Source organism: Cricetulus griseus, chromosome 4 (genome assembly GCF_003668045.3).
Source record: "Cricetulus griseus strain 17A/GY chromosome 4, alternate assembly CriGri-PICRH-1.0, whole genome shotgun sequence".
Taxonomy (NCBI): Eukaryota; Metazoa; Chordata; class Mammalia; order Rodentia; family Cricetidae; genus Cricetulus; species Cricetulus griseus.
The window spans coordinates 81,233,834-81,252,463 of record NC_048597.1 but is presented as its reverse complement, the minus strand read 5'-3'; the positions used below and the strand labels follow the sequence as shown (position 1 = coordinate 81,252,463).

Genomic DNA, 18,630 nt, shown 5'->3' with positions numbered 1-18,630 from the left:
ACATAGCACGTACTTGTTTATCTGAGCCAGGAACATTCCCTTCAGAGCGTAGAACTCAGCTGTCATCTCCTTAGTGAAGTATTTTAGGTTTGTGGACTCAATAACTTCAAGGCCCTGTTCAGAAACGAAGAGAGGGGGGAAAGAAAGGCTCTTGAAATTTCTAGGCAAAGCCCTTTTTTCTAAGGCACCATATATCCAGCCACACTTGCTCTTTCACTTGGTCCTCCAGGCACAGGCATAGCCAGGACTGACCTTACCTCCTCCTTTGCAATGCTTTTTTCTTCCCTAACACATAGCTAAGCACATGGCAGAATAGACCCCACAGATGCAGTTTTAACACTGAATGGTTTCCTTTCCTTTCTTCTTTCGGATGAACAGTTTCCCACTGTCAAGGCTGTGTTTGGAACATTCTCATCTTCCTTCCTCTCTGCCTGGCCCAGAAGCCCCAACGCGGTCACCTCTTCAGGACTCTACCTGCATGCACTCGTTCTTGCCCATCACTCCTGCCAGCTGGAGGTAGCATTTCACTTGCTGTCGAATCTTCTGGAAGCAATCCACGATGGGAACGGTAGGGATGGTATGAATACGGCTCAGTATATCCAGTGCCACATTAACTAGACCTTGTTTACGGGCAATTTTCCCATACTGGATGATAGCTGAGGCTGAGGCATGAACTCCAAGCATGGCATTATTGGAACTTGGGTCGTGGTGAGAGCTATTTTCATACGCAGTTACAATGGCTAAAGAGCAAAGGAATTAGCTGTCAGGCATGTCACATTCTTTTCTAAGTGTGTCCCAATCAAGCTTAAAGAAAAATGAAGAACACACGTAACATGGCTCATGAAAACAGGATACACCCTTACTGCTTTCCCTGGAACCCTGTGCCAGGATGGGCTCAGTTGGTAGAATACTTGCCTAATATGCATGAAGCCCTGGGTTTGTTCCCTAACACTACAAAAATGGGGCATGGTGAAGCATGCCTGTAGCCCCAGCACTCAGGAGGCTGAGGAGGAAGGATCAGAAGTGTGTTATCCTTAGCCCTCAGCCACACAGTGACTGAGGCCAGCTTGGAATATATGAGATTCTGTCTCAAAGGGATAAAAAGGGAAAACTAGAGTACAGCATGTCTGTCTTCCCATAGAAGGTCATGGAATCACAAGGTGGGTTCTCAATACAAGGAAGCCTGGAGGTTATAGAGGAGGAAAACCAGGAGTGGACACAAAGCCAGCTGAGAACAGGTGCTTCTAAGCAGGGGCTTTGAGACAGAACATGCCACCGCTCCCTCACCCTGTCTTGCACCCTTGGGGTCTAACAGGAATTTCCAGCTAAATGGGTAGGGTGCAAAACCTTCCCACTGCTTCCCATCTTCACTTCTCCCCCACCAACACCATTGCTACCTCTTACATCTACCCCAGAACACAAAATCTGGGGGAAAAAAACAAAAACAAAAAAAAACAAAACAAAGACATGAAACCAGCACAGCGGGGCGTCTGGGAAATTACATGATGAATGCATGCCGGACCAGGTCGGTTTACCCTGGTAATGGTGCTGCCGCCACATGAAGACGCTGCTCCAGTGGGACAAGTCGTCGGACACGATGGGCAGCCGGTTCCTCCAGGTCTTCACCACCGTCTTCATGTCATGGAGGCTGTTGTTCCTGCCCAGGTTGGTGGGCTGCAGGCCTGCATTTATCTGTGCAGCTTCCTGAAGCTCTATGATCTGCTGAGCAGCCTGGGGAGCACGGAGAGATTCCATAAGTGGGGACTGGGTGAGAGCTCAGAGAGAGGCTTTACCACCAAGCCTGACGAGGCAGACTGAGTCGGAGTCGATCCCCAGAACCCATTTGGCAGAAGGAGAACGGATTCTGCAAAGTTGTCCTCTGACCTCTTTACCTGGGCCAGGACACATACATAAATACAAAACAAACAGCCAAGGCTGGGCACAATGGTGCACATCTTTAACCCAGCACTCAGGAGGCAGAGGCAGGCGGATCTCTGAGTTCCAGGATAGCCAGGGCTACACAGAAAAACCTTGTCTCAAAAACAAACAAACAACAACAACAAAAAACAAAAACCAAAACACACAACCAAACAAAACAATAACACCACCACCAAAACTCCAATGAAACAGCCCAAGTCACTGAAAGGACTCCTGGAAAATATCTTTATGGGAGTTGCCTGGGCTTGCAACTAGGATTTCTTAGTTAGAGGCCTGCGTGCAGAGATGGCTCAGTGATAAAGGTGCTGACTTCAAGACTGAGGACCTGAACTGAGACACAGGGAAATAGAGAACTGAGTGGCCCAAGAGGTCCTCTGACTGAAGACACATACATACAATAAAATAAAAACATTGGATGTGGCGGTGAGCATTCAGAAGAAAAAGGCAAGTGGATCTCTATGTATGAGCTTGAGACTAACCTGAGTCCTAGGCCAGCCAGGGCTACATAGTGAGACCTTGTCTCAGAAAACAGAAACAGCCAGGCACAGTGGTACACCCCTTTGAACCCATTACTCAGATCTCTGAGTTTGTGGCCAGCCTGAACTACAGATGGAATTTAGGACAGTCAGACTACATAGAAAAAACCCTGTCATGAAAAACAAATACAACAAAAAGATTTCTTAGTGGTGTGGAGGCAGCTGTCACTTGAAGTGGATTCCTTAGAAATGACATTCCTGATGTTGTCAACCATGAGGGTACTGGGAATTGAACCTGGGTCATTTGAAATAGCACTCAGTGCTCTTAACCGCTGAGACATCTCTCCATTCCTCATAGTCATCTCTTTAAATGCAGCAGGACATGTCCACAGCGAGACTACCAACAAATACTCCTATTACAAACCGTTAGCAAAGTAGTGAGAAAATGAGACTTCTTTTCATTCACCCTCCAAGGCATCCAGACATCAGGATCATGTGACAAGCTTCATTTCATACTTCAGGCTTTAAATATGTAACTGCACAGCAATTCCTGTCTTCACAATTAGCTCTGGTATTTTTACTGAATAGCTCAGAAATATAGTCAGTAACTGTTTCTATGCAAAGATAATTTCTCAGTAGTCATAAGAGGGAGCTGCTTGACTCTTTCCTACACTGTAGAATAGAAATCTGCTGATAACTAATATCTTGAGATATTTCAGTAACTTAATTCAGACAATCACGTATGTGCAGAGTAACTACATGTCATTTTAGGGCACTCTTTCAGAAAAAGCAGAGGGAATAGGTACATAGAAAAGCACTGAAATGACAATAAGGCACTGTTCACTAAAGGTGTGGCTCCGAGGAGACAGTCTCAGACACGAAGTCACTATTGTTTGAGAAGCTGCAGTGCTTTGCCCTAAATCCCTGCCCCCAGAACTCACTGGGATTTAACCTCTTAAATCAACTATGGTGTTTTAAGAGATGCCCAGGATTGGATCATCAGCAAGGAGACCCCATATTTTTAATCTGGTAGCTCTATAACACATTCTGATGTCTTACACCATTTTCCCCAGCAAGAAACCCATCACAAGATGTGGTCCTGACTTTTATACCTCTAGAAACTGACCCCAAATGGACCCTCTGGGATGGTTCACACTGTAGCCCACAATGCTATTTACAACATAAAACAGATTAATAGACACACCATAGCAAACCCCAAATACTGATTTAGTCTCAAAAGTACTCTTTCACGGGTTGGAGAGATGGCTCAACAGTTAAGATCTGATGCCCTCTTCTGTCATGCTGGCATACATGCAAATAGAGCACTCATATACATAAATAAATCTTAAAAAAAGAAAAAAAGTACTCTTTCACAAATTGCCAGAATCATTACTACTGCCCAAGGAGAACATCAGGGTTGTGTGTGTCACTTCAGTCTTTCAAGGCTGGATGGGACCTGTCTGAACAGTAGCTTCACACTGTTATGTGCCAAAGGTGGCGCTATGGTAAAATCACAATCACTTGTAAGAGTATCTCAGACCCTGAATTGTAAGATGAAGAGCCACACTGTTTTCCCCTCATGCTCTGACTCTGGCCTTCCCTTCCTGAGGACAAATTCCCATGGAGAAAGAGTTCCTTTTTCACTTGGCTCATCCATGAGCCTCAGCTGCTCTGGACCCCAGGCTGCGCTCTGAGAGGGGCAGTACTTACCTGCAGAAGAGGTGTGTGCACATGGGACACCACGTGAGGCAGCCGCCGCCACTCTCGGATGGCCAGGCTGCTGGCCATCTCCACCAGGCGCTCAATGAAGCTGAGCTGCTGCTCCTCGGGATGGCAGATGGCCAGGTATCCTCGATACATGTTAACCTTCCAAGCCATCTCCTTCGGACAGCTGACCTCCACCTGGAGTGAGGAAGGACAACCAAGGTGGTGATGATGCTCTCCAAACTGTGGCCAATTACACAAAGCAATACACAGAAATCTGGCACTAATGTAAAAACTGAATTTCAATAGAGAAGCCAGGCATTTACACTGCTCTTCTGAGATCATCTCCTGGACCCAGGTGAGTAATCCCTGAGTTGCAGAGTGTATTACAAAAGCTCCCAGGGTAAAGACAGACTGTCCTTCTGTCATGCTGCCATATGCACAGACCTACAAGGACCAAGTCATTTTAAACACCCTACTCACACTGTACATCACACCCCCATGTCTAGTATACTTCAGAACAAGAACCTACCCCACCCCCTCCCTCCCTCCCTCCCTCCCTCCTATCAGTGGCTTTTCAGATAACAACAAACATGCCAGCCTGGGCTGCTCTGGCTCCAACCTTACATGTTGTTAGTCCTGATGCTTCTTCCAACAAAATCTACCAACACCACCAACTTAATTATTCCAATCCGATTTACAATGTTACCTTTGCAAGTAAAACTGAATGACAAAGGCTGGAGAGACGCCTGAGCAGGTCAAGAACACCTGTCACTCTTGAAGAGCACCTGAGTTTGGTATTAACATTCACAACAGACAGTTCAACCACTAGAACCACCTGTAACTCCAGCTCCAGGAGATCTAACGCCTTCTACTGGCCTCTGTAGCACTGCACTACCGCAAACACAGTCTCAGTCTCAGTCTCTCTCTCTCTCTCTCTCTGAATGCTCAATTAATACCAAACTTACTCAAATCTAATCTTAGTGACAGAAAGTCAGGCAATATGGTCCTTGTTAACACTGCAACATGACAGGGGTCTTACCTGCACCAGTGCCTCCTTCATGGCCGTCCAGTTGGAGACTCTCCATGCACACTCCAGGACGAGGTAGGGATTTATGTGGCCTTTGGACTGGCCAAACTCAGTCAAGGCTTCCCACTGGTTCAGCTCCTTGGAGCACCTAGAAGACAGGAACTCAATCAGGACAACACAGTGAGAGTTGGGAAGGTGAAGAAGGGTTGAAGACACAGTGTCACCACAGAAGAAAAAAGTGCTGGAGTATAGTGCTGTGGGACACTATCTGGGCTTGCCTTTAGAAGACCTGCCTGCCCTACGACCATACAGCCAACAGAGCAGGGCTCTACATCCTGAGGGGAGGCAGCAATGATCGGTTCTTCACCAGTTACAGTTTAATTACATATGCATTAGTTTCTTAGATTCTGAGCAACCAACCCTTTAGAGAAATACTCAGGAATAATTCACAGACAGATCACCTTGCTTCTTTAATTCAAACATTAAAATTGTCCCCTGACAGGATCTTACTCTGCAGCTCATGCTGGCCTCAAACTCAAAGATCCGCTTGCCTCTGTCTCTAGTGTGCTGGGATTAAAGGTGTGCGCCACCATGCCCAGCCCATCTATACACTCTACACCAGGGGCTCCATATGGAGTCACATAACTGAATCTGAAGATGGCCAGCAAGTTAGCAATAGTAAAAGGCTCTAGACACATACCAAGCACATACTAACCTAAAATTAAATGCATAATGAATCTGAGGTGCTTCTAGAAGCACTTGCCATGTTGAACTATGTAACTTTACTGTGGCCTTGTGACCTTCATGAGGCCCATGACCTCACACTAATAGATGCCGGTGAATGCTGCTGGAAACACCTTAGTTCAGATTCCAGACAAACAACTGTGCTATGACTACAGTGCTTTATCGCACACACAGTTTCTGGCCTAAGAGAAAAGAGCCTAATAGTGAAAAGCAAAGACTTTAGTGTTTTCTTGCCGTTATTCCTCAGCACACAGGTATCAAATCAATGTACCTCTGGGCTATATTGTGTTAGAATGCTAGGTTTAAAACACTGGTATGTGAGGCCTGACAAGATGTCTACGGGGGTAAAGGTGCTTGGCACCAACCCTGGGGTACTTAGAGTAACACCATGGAAGGAGAGGACGAAGACCACAGCTGTCCTCTGATGGCCACATGTGTACCCTGGCTTGTGTGTACCCCACACATGCAAATACATAGGTGCCATTTGAATACTGAAACACATATACATATTTCAAAGAAGTGTCACCAAGGCCTGGTTCAGCTCACCTAATCCAGTGATCCTCCCACAGCTGGTACTCAGGGAAAATGGCAGGAGAGGCATTACTTCGCTCATGTTCTTTTTTGGCTTTGTCCATTGCCTTTTCATAGGATTCTTGGGCCTAAAAAGGTAAGAATGACATCAAGCTACAGAGGAGAAAGTGTTTTCCTTGTCTTCTTAACTGGGCAAGCTAGACAGGAACCTAGGAACTATAAATATACCCTTCTCATCCAAGGCTGCCTGATGCTCACAACTTGCCTTTTAGAGTCAGGACAGAGGACAACCCTCACAAAGGCGGTGGAGAAAAACCACAGGACACACAAATGTGTTCAGTTCTGGGCCCCAGCATCCTACACAGGGCCAAGATTCACCCTGTAATCAATGCTGTGCCGCACAGAAAGCATGGGGCTGAGGACTGGCGTGCATCTACCCACTGTTTCCAACAGAGCCAGGGACAGCTTAAGAGCATCTGTATTGGCTTCTGATGCCAGAAGACTGAGGTAAAGATGTCTCAGCAGGTACAGGCATACCAACCTGAGTTTGAACCCGAGAGCTCAGGTAAAGGTGGAAGGAGAGAACTGACTACAGAAAGCTGTGCATATGTGTGCCATGGCACATGTGCTCATATGTGCTTACATACACAGGCATGCAAAACTGAAAAGTTTTAAACCATGTAAGGCATGTACCAAGGCTTCTCTAAGTTAAGATTTCAAAGGGTCTTCATGAACAGGTAACACAATGTGGCTGGGGTATAGGAGCCTTGCTGAGCCTACTGAAATTCTGGGTTCCATTTCAAGTACTTCAACAAATGACAACAACGCTCAATGAGACAACAATTGTCCCAAATGTAAGTTGTCCTAAGTGTAAATCATCCCAACTTACTGTAACTTAAGCATGTTACATTGAGGAAGACCCACAAGTAAAATTCACCAGGCATCACACAGAGGCATCACCCAGAGGCATCACCTGCTCAAAGAAGCCATGCTGCTCATAAGCAATGGCGGTTGCAGTCTCCGAGAACTTGCAGCGCTTCTGCCACAGGCCGGCCCACATGTCTTCCTCTTGTAACAGGGAGTAAAGCTCAGCGAGGGAATCCAGTATCTCCTGAAAGAAATCACTGCTTCTGAGTGCGTGGGTCAAACACATACTTTTTGGCAACAAAGTGACCCCCCTGCCCCAAGCATCATTTAAAACCTCTGGGGAGATGCACTTATTGAAAGTCACTGACAGAATGAGGAGTCACCTGCTGAGGTGGTGTTATGCTCTCTTGCTCATAAAACTCGGTTGTTTGCTTTGGTTTGATCGGCAGACTCAGCCCCTTCTCAAAGGCCTGGTGCTCCAGCATCAACGTTGAGCGGAACCAGAGGTTGTGAGTCTTCCCCAGATATTTCAGTACGCAGGGTCGCATGGGGATTGGGGGGACACACTGGGACATGGCTTCCACAAAGCAGTTTAATGCACTTGGCTGACAGTCACGCTGCACCTGGTGACTGCCACTGCACAGGAACGGGCTGATCTCCCCTGCCAGAGCCTAGAACCGAAGAGTGAGCTGTTTCAGGTCTTCATTCAAACACTGACAAGCCTGAACCAGGTGTGCTGCTGCACAACTGCCATACCAGCACTAGAGAGGCTGAGGCAAGAGGATGGCTAGTGCAAGGCCAGCCTGGGCTATGAGGTGATCTTGCGACCAACCTGGGGTATATATTGAGACCCTGTCTCAAACACAAAAAAAACTGGCCTGTCCCTCATCACTTGGTAACACTATAATTGGTCCTTGGGTGAGAGTCAGTAGTTTTTATCATACTCTGGAACCCAGAACTGTGTTCATTCAGGATTATTTATCAAAAGCTACAACTAATAATCTCCCAAAACAGGATTTTAAGATGTGACTCACATGCTGCTGTCTGTCAGAGAGGATTTTCCACAGCCTTGGGAAGAGCTGGACCCAGGTCTTCTCGGCCAGCGTTGTAGAAATGTGGCACAGCTGGACGAAGGCACTGAGCAGTGCTCCAGTCTGTGGGCAGAAGAAGACGGGCTCAGGTGTGCCCTGCATCCGACTCAAAGGGACACCAAGGCCACGGCTGCCTTTGGAGACAGACTCATGGCCCTCCTTTCTATCAGCAATGGCATCATGAAAAAGGGTGCATCATTTATATCCACGCAGATACTCTGTCTTGCTTCCTCAGCACTTTGCACTAACCAGGACAGCAATGGCGCCACTTAGACCAAGTCCAAAGGACTGACTTAATGCAGAGATCCAGGTTGGTTACCAGGAAAATATAACACAGAAATTACTGATGAGTAATTATTTTTCTTCCTCCTAGTCCTGATACAAATAGCACCACTGTTTCTGTATGACACTCCTCAAAGGTGAGTGGGTATACAAAGACTTAATTGATCACAGAGTCAAAATGCAATAATGCCCATGATTAACCAGTGTCTATGGAAGGCACAGCTCCTATGTGAGGAAACTGAGACCACCCACAGCAGACATGTGGGGAAGCTCTTTCCCCATAGAACCAGCCTGTCTTCACACTTCCCTACACCTCCTGATTTGAGACACCTGAGAAATAACCCAGAGTTATTGCCCATTACAGGCATCACTGATGATTTTTACCATTCCCACAGGACAGTAAGTGGTGGCGAAACCAATGTCTCTATTTCCCCTGCTTCCTCCATTATATTAAATGTCGAATCCAAACTCCCCCGGAACTATAATGGTTTCAACTGGGTAAAGAAGAAAAATAAGAGAAACTGTCGAAAGAAAAACTTATACTGGTGTGGAAAGACCCGTTTTGAAATAAAGATGGGGTCAGAAGATATTCACTTCCAAACTTGCCCACAGACCTTCACTTCCCGGAGAGTATCAAGGAATTTGTCATGTCTGTTGGTGAGCATGTGCAGCTGGTTCCCGATGTCCTTCTCAGAAAGCTCTTTGGTTTTGGGTGTGCTGGTCTGGTCACCAGGAGCCAGCTCAATATCTATCTCTACGTCCTAAACAAAACACAGGAAATGCAAGAGGTCAGGGAGTTCACAAGAACTCAACAAACAGAGCTTCTATGAACCAATGGCTACTTTAAAAAAAGACTTCAGGGGGGCTGGAGAGATGGCTCAGCGGTTAAGAGCACTGACTGTTCTTCCAGAGGTCCTGAGTTCAATTCCCAGCAACCACATGGTTGCTCACAACCACTTTGAATGAGATCTGGTGCCCTCGCGGGCAGAAGACTGTATACATAATAAATAAATAAAATCTAAAAAAAAAAAATCTTGTTAAAAAAAATTAAATAAATCTTTTTTTTTAAAAAAAAAAGACTTCAGTTATGCATAACACATGTCTGTGAGGAATGTGCACCTGAGTGCAGATGGCCATGGGAGCCAGAAGAGGGCGCAGATCCCCTGGAGCGGGAGTAACAAGTGTTCGGGAGCCACCCACTCTTGCTGGGACCTGATCTAAGAAGGCAGGAGGTGCTCTTAAGCACTGAGCTAGAGCTCCATGGCTCGATTTTTGACAAGTGTCAATTTTCTTAGTTTTCTAGAAGCTTTTCTCAGAGTACAACCTGAGCACCCCTAATCTGAAAGCCACCAAATACAAAAGGCTTCGAATGTGACACTTCCTTTTTATGGATGGTTGTGAGCCACCATGTGGTTGCTGGGAATTGAACTCAGGAACTCTGGAAGAGCTGCCAGTGCTCTTAACCTCTGAGTCATCTCTCCAGCCCCGAATGTGACACTTCTTAAGCACCCACAGGATGCTCCATTTTGGTGGTTTTAGAGAATTTTAGACTTCAGAATTTGGGTTCTTGGATGCAAAACTACAGTAAAAAAAAACCCTGAATTTTCAAAATCCAGAAACACCCAAAATGTGCAATACATGTGTTTCTAAGCATTTTAGATTGAGGACGTTTGCTGTACTCTTGCTGTACATTCTTTAAAATATAAACAAGGACCAGCACTCCCGATCCAGAGCTTGCCCCCCCCCACCCCCTCCCCACTTTAGCCAGCATACAGGATGCATTTCCTTTCTGCACATCATGATACTCTCAGCACCTTGTGAGCCTCCCTGCACCCCACTGCATCTCTCTCTTAAGCAGCTGTGGAAGGATGATCATATGTTTGTCTCTGAATTATAGGAAACTAAATAGTACAAACTACACTGGAATCAAAAAAGTGTTAAGATGCAGCGTGGCTGCCCAACAGCCTTGCTCCATCATGTTAATGCTGCTGGGGTCACTGTACAGGACATGCCTGGATCAGTGTTTGGTATGTCACAAACAAGAATGAACTTTCTGTCTCTCCAGTTTTTTGAAAGTCACAGTCAACAATGGAATCAGGAAACTATCCCCCAAAGTCAAAAAGGTCAACTATACTATCTGCTGTGTTGCCCTGGATGAATCACCAAAGATTATAGCAAGACCATTATCAAATGACTTGATTAGCTATACTTCATCCTTAACTCAACTGTGCTAGGGATCAAACCCAGGGCTTCACTCCTGCTGGCAAGTACTTTACCAAACAAGCTACAACCCCAGCCCAGCTCCCACTTTAGAGAGAAGGAAACAAGTGTTCTCCTCTGTTGCTAATGGAGTCCTTCTAAAACCCACATTCCAACAGGTTGTGCTTCCCAAAGTCAGTAGCCTACAGTGCTGGCATATGCCCTTCCATGAGAAGAACAGAGAGCCAGGAGAACTTTGAAGACTAAGGTTCCGGCCTTGGCTGGAATGCCTTTTTCAGATGTGCTTTCAGCTCCATGCTGCCCATCTGGGACCAGGTGGCTTCAAAACTCATGGCTCCCAGAAGGCTGTGCAGGGCTTGGCACTGGGTCCCAAATGACAAGTACCACTTTTAGTCCAAGCACAGCATCACAACAGAGGGTAAAACCATTCCTCTGTTCTACACAGAATTGGAGCAGAACGATGCCATCAAATAGGCATGGCAACTAAGAGCTTCTCTGTTATTGGGTAGAAACAAGCTCTGAGCACTACTCTTGCCAAATCAAGACGAGTAGCAACTGTCCAGAGACTCACCTCTTCTTTTTTTTTCTTGGTTTTTCAAGACAGGGTTTCTCTGTAGCTTTGGAGGCTGTCCTGGAACTAGCTCTTGTACACTAGGGTGGTCTCGAACTCACAGAGATCCACCTGCCTCTGCCTCCCGAGTGCTGGAATTAAAGGAGTATGCCACCACCGCCTGGCTGACTCACCTCTTCTTTAGACTCACTATTCTCTCGCTCCCGAGGCTCCTGTTTGACGTGTGTGACCATGGCAAAGGCGGCTCGGTCGTGGCTATCAGCCAGGTTGATGACATTGGTAATGGATGGGAGCATAGCTCCCTGGCAGCTGGTGCCGATGGCCGTGCTCTTCTCACACACGGCCAGGAGGAGCTAGAAAGGATCATGGGAAAGACCACCAGTTTAAATTGCCTGCCACACTGGAAGTGCCTGAACACCCAGATATCAGAACAGACAGCTCAGATTACAGCACCCCACTCCAGGTTAGCTTCAGGCTTCAACTTGCCTTCCAGATGCCCCTGGCCCAACTTCCTCTGGCTTAGCATTCTCGCCTCTGCCCCAGTGACCTCTGCTTCACTTCCCACTACTCTTTTTCTCTCTCATTCCATGTGCCACAGCCCCAAGCCCAGCTCAGGGAGTCTCCTAGGTCATCTTCAGACCCACTCTCTCAGACTCGTCTTTTCACACAGCTAGCTCCATGACTTCCCTCTCTCTCCAAACCCCTCAAAGACTTCTCATACCCTCAGAGAGACAGCCCATACTAGCCTAAGATCCTCTGTGATGTGATATCTCATCCCTTGACTGTCTATGTGGTCCCCGTGTGCTCTCAGCACTTCCCCCAGATATTTCCACTGTAGCAGCCCCTGTACAATCACTACAGGGCGATTGCTTGTGCTGCCCCAGGCACTAGGGGAAAGCTGGCTTCAATCCTTCAATCCTTCTAGGTAAGCAGATGTCACTCTGCTAAGTACTAGTAACCTGACAAACCAGTGCTGCCTGGTGCCTGAAGCCCATGAGTAAGAATGGCCTGGCCCATGAGTGCCCTGAGATCCTTATGGCAGACTTGCCTCTCAGGGAAACACCAAGCCCTCTGCAGGCTGGACTTCACAGACTGCACACACCTGCCTGCTGCCCCAAATCCTTACACCAAGGATCCCAAAGCAACAGTACTGGCAAGCTGCCCACTCTGTTCACGACTGATGAGACGACACCCACAAACATCCATTCAACTTTCTAGGCAGATGAAATTTAAAGATGTTTCTATGTGAAGAAGAAGGAATCTTTGCCTACTAAAATTTCTCCCGGCTTTCTGATACAGGTTCTAATTAGCACAGTAAGATGAGACAATGCTGTCTTAATTCCTTACTTCTGATGATTATCAGCAAGGCCTGTTTGTCTCCCCTGCAGTGGGACAAAACCAGGTACACGGCAAGATATTTCTGTACCTCCTTGTGTTGTAGGATGCAGCAGTTTGATGAGAACAGTCCCCATAGGCTCACATGTTAGAATGCTGGGTCCCCAGTTAGTGGAACTGTTTGGGAAGGATTAGATGTGGTCTTGTTGGAGGAGGTGTGTCACTGGGAATGGGCTTTCAGGTTTCCAAAGACTTTTGCCATTCCCAGTGTACTCTAAGCCTTGTGGCTTGAGGTCTGTGAGCTCTCCGCTGTTGCTACTGCCAAGCCTTAGCTCCACCATTGAGGGCTGTAACCCTGTGGCCCATAAACCCAATTAAATGCTTTCTTTCATAATTGCAATGGTCATGGTGTTTTTTAACATAACAATAGAAAAGTGACCAATTCACAGGATAATCTGCTGCCTTCTCTGCCCCCTCAGAAAACCCCCAGGCTCTCTCACCTACCCTACCTCAATACACTGCTTGATCCAGAAATGGCTTCCCATGGCTTCCCAATTCTGGGAACAGGTGACATACAGCAAGCGCTCATAGACACGGCGTTTCATAGAGTTGTCAAAAACCTCAAAAAACTTGGCCCTGATCAACGGCTGGGCACAACGGAGCCCAGAGAGAAAGGCGGGCTCGAGCTTTGCAGTCAGCTCACTGCCAGAAAGAGCCTCGTCCCTGCAATGAGAGAAGGTAACAGAAGATGTCAGAGCCAGGTGACACCCAGATCAGTGTTCAAGATGATGGATACCAGCTCCCTCAGACCAACTCCATTGTAACACCAAGGTGTTTTCCCCATGAAGGCTTGAGCAACACCTCTGCAAGGGCTCAGAAATGCTGCCAAGGGTGCTGAAGAGATGGACCAGTGATTAAGATCACTAGCTGCACTTCTAGGGGAGCTGGGTTCCATTCCCTGAATCCACATGGCTGTCTACAACCTTCTATAACTCCAGTTCCAGTGGATCTGATGTCCTCTTCTGGCCTCTGAGGACACTGAGGCACATATATACATGCAAGCAAAACACTCATAAGCATAAATAAATCTTAAAAAGATAAAGAAATGCCATCAAGGTATGTTACCTTAATATCAAAGTGAGTGCTCAATTTAGATGGAAGTACAAGATTAAAGTCAAATTGCACTGCTCAGTGGGGAACACACCATGGACCACAGGCAATGTGACCAGTACTGAATTACCTGTAGACGTAGTTAACAAGGTCCAAAAACTGGGCATTTAGTTCAAGGTCTTCTGGGAAGCGTTTCTCTATGTAAGTCATCATTTTCACGAGCAAGATTGACTTCTCCCGGAGTGTAGGAGTCTACAAAATTGGTTTCCCAAAGAAAGTACCAATTATACTACTTGAAAAACCACAAATCCATAAGCATTTCACAGCCTCCTGTCCAACTCTCCACGCTCCTGCTATTTTACCAATAATATAGTATTACTGCAATCAAGCCAGCTCATTTTTAAAGAGAAAGAAAAAAAATCAAAGACGGCTGTAATTATCTTTGGGTGCTCAGTCATGACACACCAATAACCATCACCTCTCCCTCCACAGGGGTGCTCAAAGTCATGACATACCAATAACCATTACCCCTTCCTCCACAGGGGTGACTCCCTTTGGAAACTCAGAAGCTGCCAAGTATCCTCCTACATGACAGTCTCCTACCAGCAACAGTATTTCACAGCTCACCTCCACCACCACCAAAGAATAAACTTACAAATAAGATTCATGCAACATTTTAACAAAAGAAAAGTCACTGTGAGAAGGGTAGCTGGTTAGTTCATCTGCTTGGCCCACCCAGTGAACTCTTCATTAAGCAATGATATTGTGGAGGCAATCCAAGAACCCTCTTGTTCCACATATGTCAGAAGGAAGAGTAAGAGGGCACTGCCTCTATGTTCCTAGGCTTCAAGAGAGGGCCAACCTGGCAGAGTGTGGCCCTCCTGCCAGCTCACCTGATTGGCTGCCATTGGGGAATTATTCTTAACCCACTCCTCCACAATCTTCACCACAGCTCGGAGGATCTTGGCATCTGGGGATTTCTCGATGAGGGAGGTCAGGATGGTCTGGATGAAGTTCTTCCGCATCTCCATGCTCATCACCGCCAGCCGAGTCTTCACAAGCTCCAGGCTCAGCATCACCAGCTCACTTGTTCCAGCTGTGCAGAGAAAGGACAAAGACCTGGGTCCCATTCCTACAGAGGCACTTAAAGGAACTACTGTCCTGAAAAAAAATTCACAAACGTTTTCACTCTAAGCCTTTTCTCCAGCAACTGGCATGCCGGGATCTGAAGCAATGTCACTTCTTTTTGGCTACAACTTGCAAAGTGCCCTCTTGCATCCCCAATCACAAAAAGGGGAGTGGGGTGACAGAGGTGATGGGGCCAGTGTAGGCATCCCAGCCTCTCCACATCCTACCTGAAGCTACCTGGCACTGGGGTCCTAGGGAGCCTCCAGTAGACATGGGAAACACAACACACTGCTAACCCCCACTACCCAGTCAGTGGGGGTCTTGGCTCTGTTTAGGAACCTGACATATCTCTTCAGAAACGGCAACTCTGTCATAAAGTCCTCTGATGACTCGGTGGCTGTGGTGAAGGTTCACACAGATTCACTACTTCCCGTTGCTCTTCATTCTCACACTCACAATCTTAAACTAGACTTTCGGCCTAAGCCATGTTTGGACTTTAAGCCTGTTACAACTTCACATTAACCCATGTTCACAGTAGTGCTTTAACACGTGGCCAGCACCACCCAGATGACCCACAAAGTCGGTGGAGAAAGAACACCAGTCCCCGGCTGTCACCTGCAGTTGCTTCAGTGCTCCCGGATGCTGCCTGTGGATTTAAATGCTCTCGGACCATCTTCTGGAGGGAGCGCATGAAGACAGAAATTAGCCTGTCGATGTAGCTTGGGTTGTTGCAACAGGCTGACTTGAGGATCATGAGTGTCCCTGTGGTGCAGGAATAGCATTTATTTTACAAAGAAGTGACAACTGTGCTGGGGAGCTAGCTCCATCAGTACAGTGCTTGTCTAGCAAGCCCAAGGACCCAAGTTTGGTACCCTAAAGCCAGAAATGGTGACAAACAATTGTAATCCCAGCATCGCAGAGGCTGAAGACAGGCAGTCACTCGTTCGTGCACACACACATGCGTGCACACACACATACACACGCGCACGCGTGTGCACACACACAAACATACACACAAAGTAACAATAAAATTAAGTAACAAAAGTGTGCTTAAGCGACCAACTCTGCTAGGCCTGTGAGCTCCTGCCTGCAGGACTATGTCCACATTGAGAAGCATGAACTGCCACCCTGAATCTTAACTTTGCTGACACTACCCTACAGAGCTGACATCTGTGCTTCAGTATAAAGTATTCTTCCCTTCAGTGTTGGACACATTATCCTCAGTAAAGCTTTTTATCCCATGATGTTTATTTAGGACAGGAAGAAAATTCTTAGGAAAAAAAAAAAAGTCTAGACTATCTGAACATGAAACCTTTTGGATTTTATTTCATGCTTCTATGAATGAAAATAAGGCTGGGCAGTGGTGACACACACCTTTAATTCCAGCACTCAGGAGGCAGAAGCAGGCGAATCTCTGAGTTAAGAGTCTTGCCTAGTCTACAAAGTAAGTTCCAGGATAGCCATAGTTACACAGAGAAACCTTGATTTATAAAGAAAAAAGGGAGGAAAAAACCCACCCCACCCCTAAAAAAAGAAAATTATGTATGTCAATCTATTAGTACTTATTACTAATGAATCAAGAGGCTTATAGGTAACTTTTATTTAGTTTAAATAAAATATTGATTTCCTCAAGTTTTACACAATGACAATATGATAGGGAAAAAAATTATGGTACCAATCCAATTCTAAGCTAAATGAGGATTGGAGTGATAAGGGGCAGGGAGTCTCAAAGTTGGACTTGTGGGTGTCTGGACAGTTACCCAGCTGCCCCGATTATCTAGGTCTGTCTCTCTCAGACAAGGACAAGTCTTGTGAATGGCTGACTGGCAAGTGGACACAGCCAGGAGTGTACACTGGGGCTGAGAAAAGACTTAGAGAAATCACGAGTGCTGGACACAATGCAGAACTCCAAAACAGCAAGTCAGCCCAAAGCCCCTCCCAGGCGCTCCCAAGACAGCTGTCCAGGGAGCAGGGACCACAGTCCACATGAACCACTGCTGGGCAAACCACACAGGCACTCACCAAAGAGCTGGGAGGGATTTGCGTTGGTGGCCTTCTCATAGTTGGTGAGTCCTTCGTAGATGACCTTCCCTACAGCTGCGTACAAGCATTCCAGCTCTTCGTACTTGGAGGCCACGCTCGAAGTGCCTGAAATGGAAGTGGGCAGGGAGCTGAGGTCAGGCCTTTCAGGCCACATAGCCCCCAAGATCAAGCTCTAGCAGGAGTGTGCAGCACAGTGCCTTTCCTTCCACCATGGGACATTGTGCACCTCATTGTCACACCAGTGAGGATAACTCTCATCCTGACAGCTCTAGTACCCTCAATCAGAACACACACAATTTTAAGTTGCCAATTGTTCAACGTTTGTTATTACACTTTAGCCTAACTTCTCTTAAATACCTGAAAAAAAAAATCCAGCAGATGAAGAAATGAAGTTCAAAACAGAAACAAAACAACACATTACCATTAAGTTTTCATGTCAAATGTTTTAAGAAGAAATTGAGAGGCTGGTGATGGTGGCACACGCCTTAAATCCCAGCACTCAGGAGGCAGAGGTAGGTGGGTCTCTGAAAGTTCAAGGCCAGCCAGCCTGAGCTACATAGTACACAGTCTCAAAAATAAAACAAAAAGTAATGTTGGGAGTTAAAACAAAAAACGAAAACAACGTTCACGAATGACTACAGGATGAGTACTCTCAAGCAACAGACCTGGGGCTGCCTGTCTCCTGCAAAGGAGAAGGGGCATGGGGGAAGGGTCACTTACTTGGCTCTGTAGGGAAAATGCTCATCAGGCGAGAGAGGAGGCTGTGGACGGCTCGCAGCACTTTGGTGTTCCCACATGTCATGCAAGCTGCGATGCCCCGCTGCAGCGGCTTGAAGCTACTGAGGATGGCTGGTGACTGTAGCACAGTTAGCAAGAAGTTCAGCACTTCCAATCCTGTACAGATATTGCCATAGTTCACCTGGTTCGGCTGCTCCTGCAATGGGAAAACAGGCCACTCTCAGGTGAAGTAAGTGGAGACACAAATCCACAAAGTCTTGAAACTGGATGTCATCAAGCATGTGGAACTTTGTAAAAAACCAATGAGAAATGAACATGGGTACCGCTGTCACAACATGTGGCCACCATGCACAGCAGGACTTTTATAAGACTGCGGCCCCTAGAATGTGATGTGAAAATTTAATTAAACCTTTTTAAGAGGCCATTAAGACATTAGTATTCAATATTAAATATCACTTAAGTCACTAAAATTTGGACTAAAATGGAAAGGTATTATAATGCAGAATGCTTCTGTTGGCCTACTTACTGAAAATACAAAAAACTGTCCCAAGAGGAATGCTTTCAAAACTGCATCATGTAAGCAATGTCATTAAAAATAAAAACTGTTTGTAGGAAGCATAGGCTTGGCTTCTGGAAACTTTCATTCCTCTGGCTTACACACATTACCATGTGTGTACAGCAGTGAGGTCAGGTCCCAGCAGTTACCTGGGAACATGGCAATAGTGTCTGGGAAGTGAGCTGTTTAACAGCTAGCCCACTGGCAGGAAAGATAGTCACTTTTTCAAAAGGGCAATGAGGACTCCAGGCCTTTGGTTTGCAGCA

General features: G+C 46.5%; 1 protein-coding gene across 1 annotated transcript in view; it reads right to left on the bottom strand.

Moving 5' to 3' along the window:
• The window catches only part of Trrap (transformation/transcription domain associated protein), a 96,176-nt gene that overhangs the window by 17,976 nt on the left and 59,570 nt on the right, over nucleotides 1-18,630 (bottom strand). The window contains 17 exon segments of the mRNA XM_035443159.1: nucleotides 14-114; nucleotides 475-740; nucleotides 1,536-1,731; nucleotides 4,125-4,316; nucleotides 5,161-5,296; nucleotides 6,439-6,551; nucleotides 7,397-7,534; nucleotides 7,674-7,961; nucleotides 8,325-8,444; nucleotides 9,278-9,424; nucleotides 11,628-11,807; nucleotides 13,299-13,512; nucleotides 14,030-14,151; nucleotides 14,793-14,995; nucleotides 15,643-15,789; nucleotides 17,050-17,175; nucleotides 17,791-18,004. Coding sequence (XP_035299050.1) covers nucleotides 14-114; nucleotides 475-740; nucleotides 1,536-1,731; nucleotides 4,125-4,316; nucleotides 5,161-5,296; nucleotides 6,439-6,551; nucleotides 7,397-7,534; nucleotides 7,674-7,961; nucleotides 8,325-8,444; nucleotides 9,278-9,424; nucleotides 11,628-11,807; nucleotides 13,299-13,512; nucleotides 14,030-14,151; nucleotides 14,793-14,995; nucleotides 15,643-15,789; nucleotides 17,050-17,175; nucleotides 17,791-18,004 — 2,903 coding nt within the window.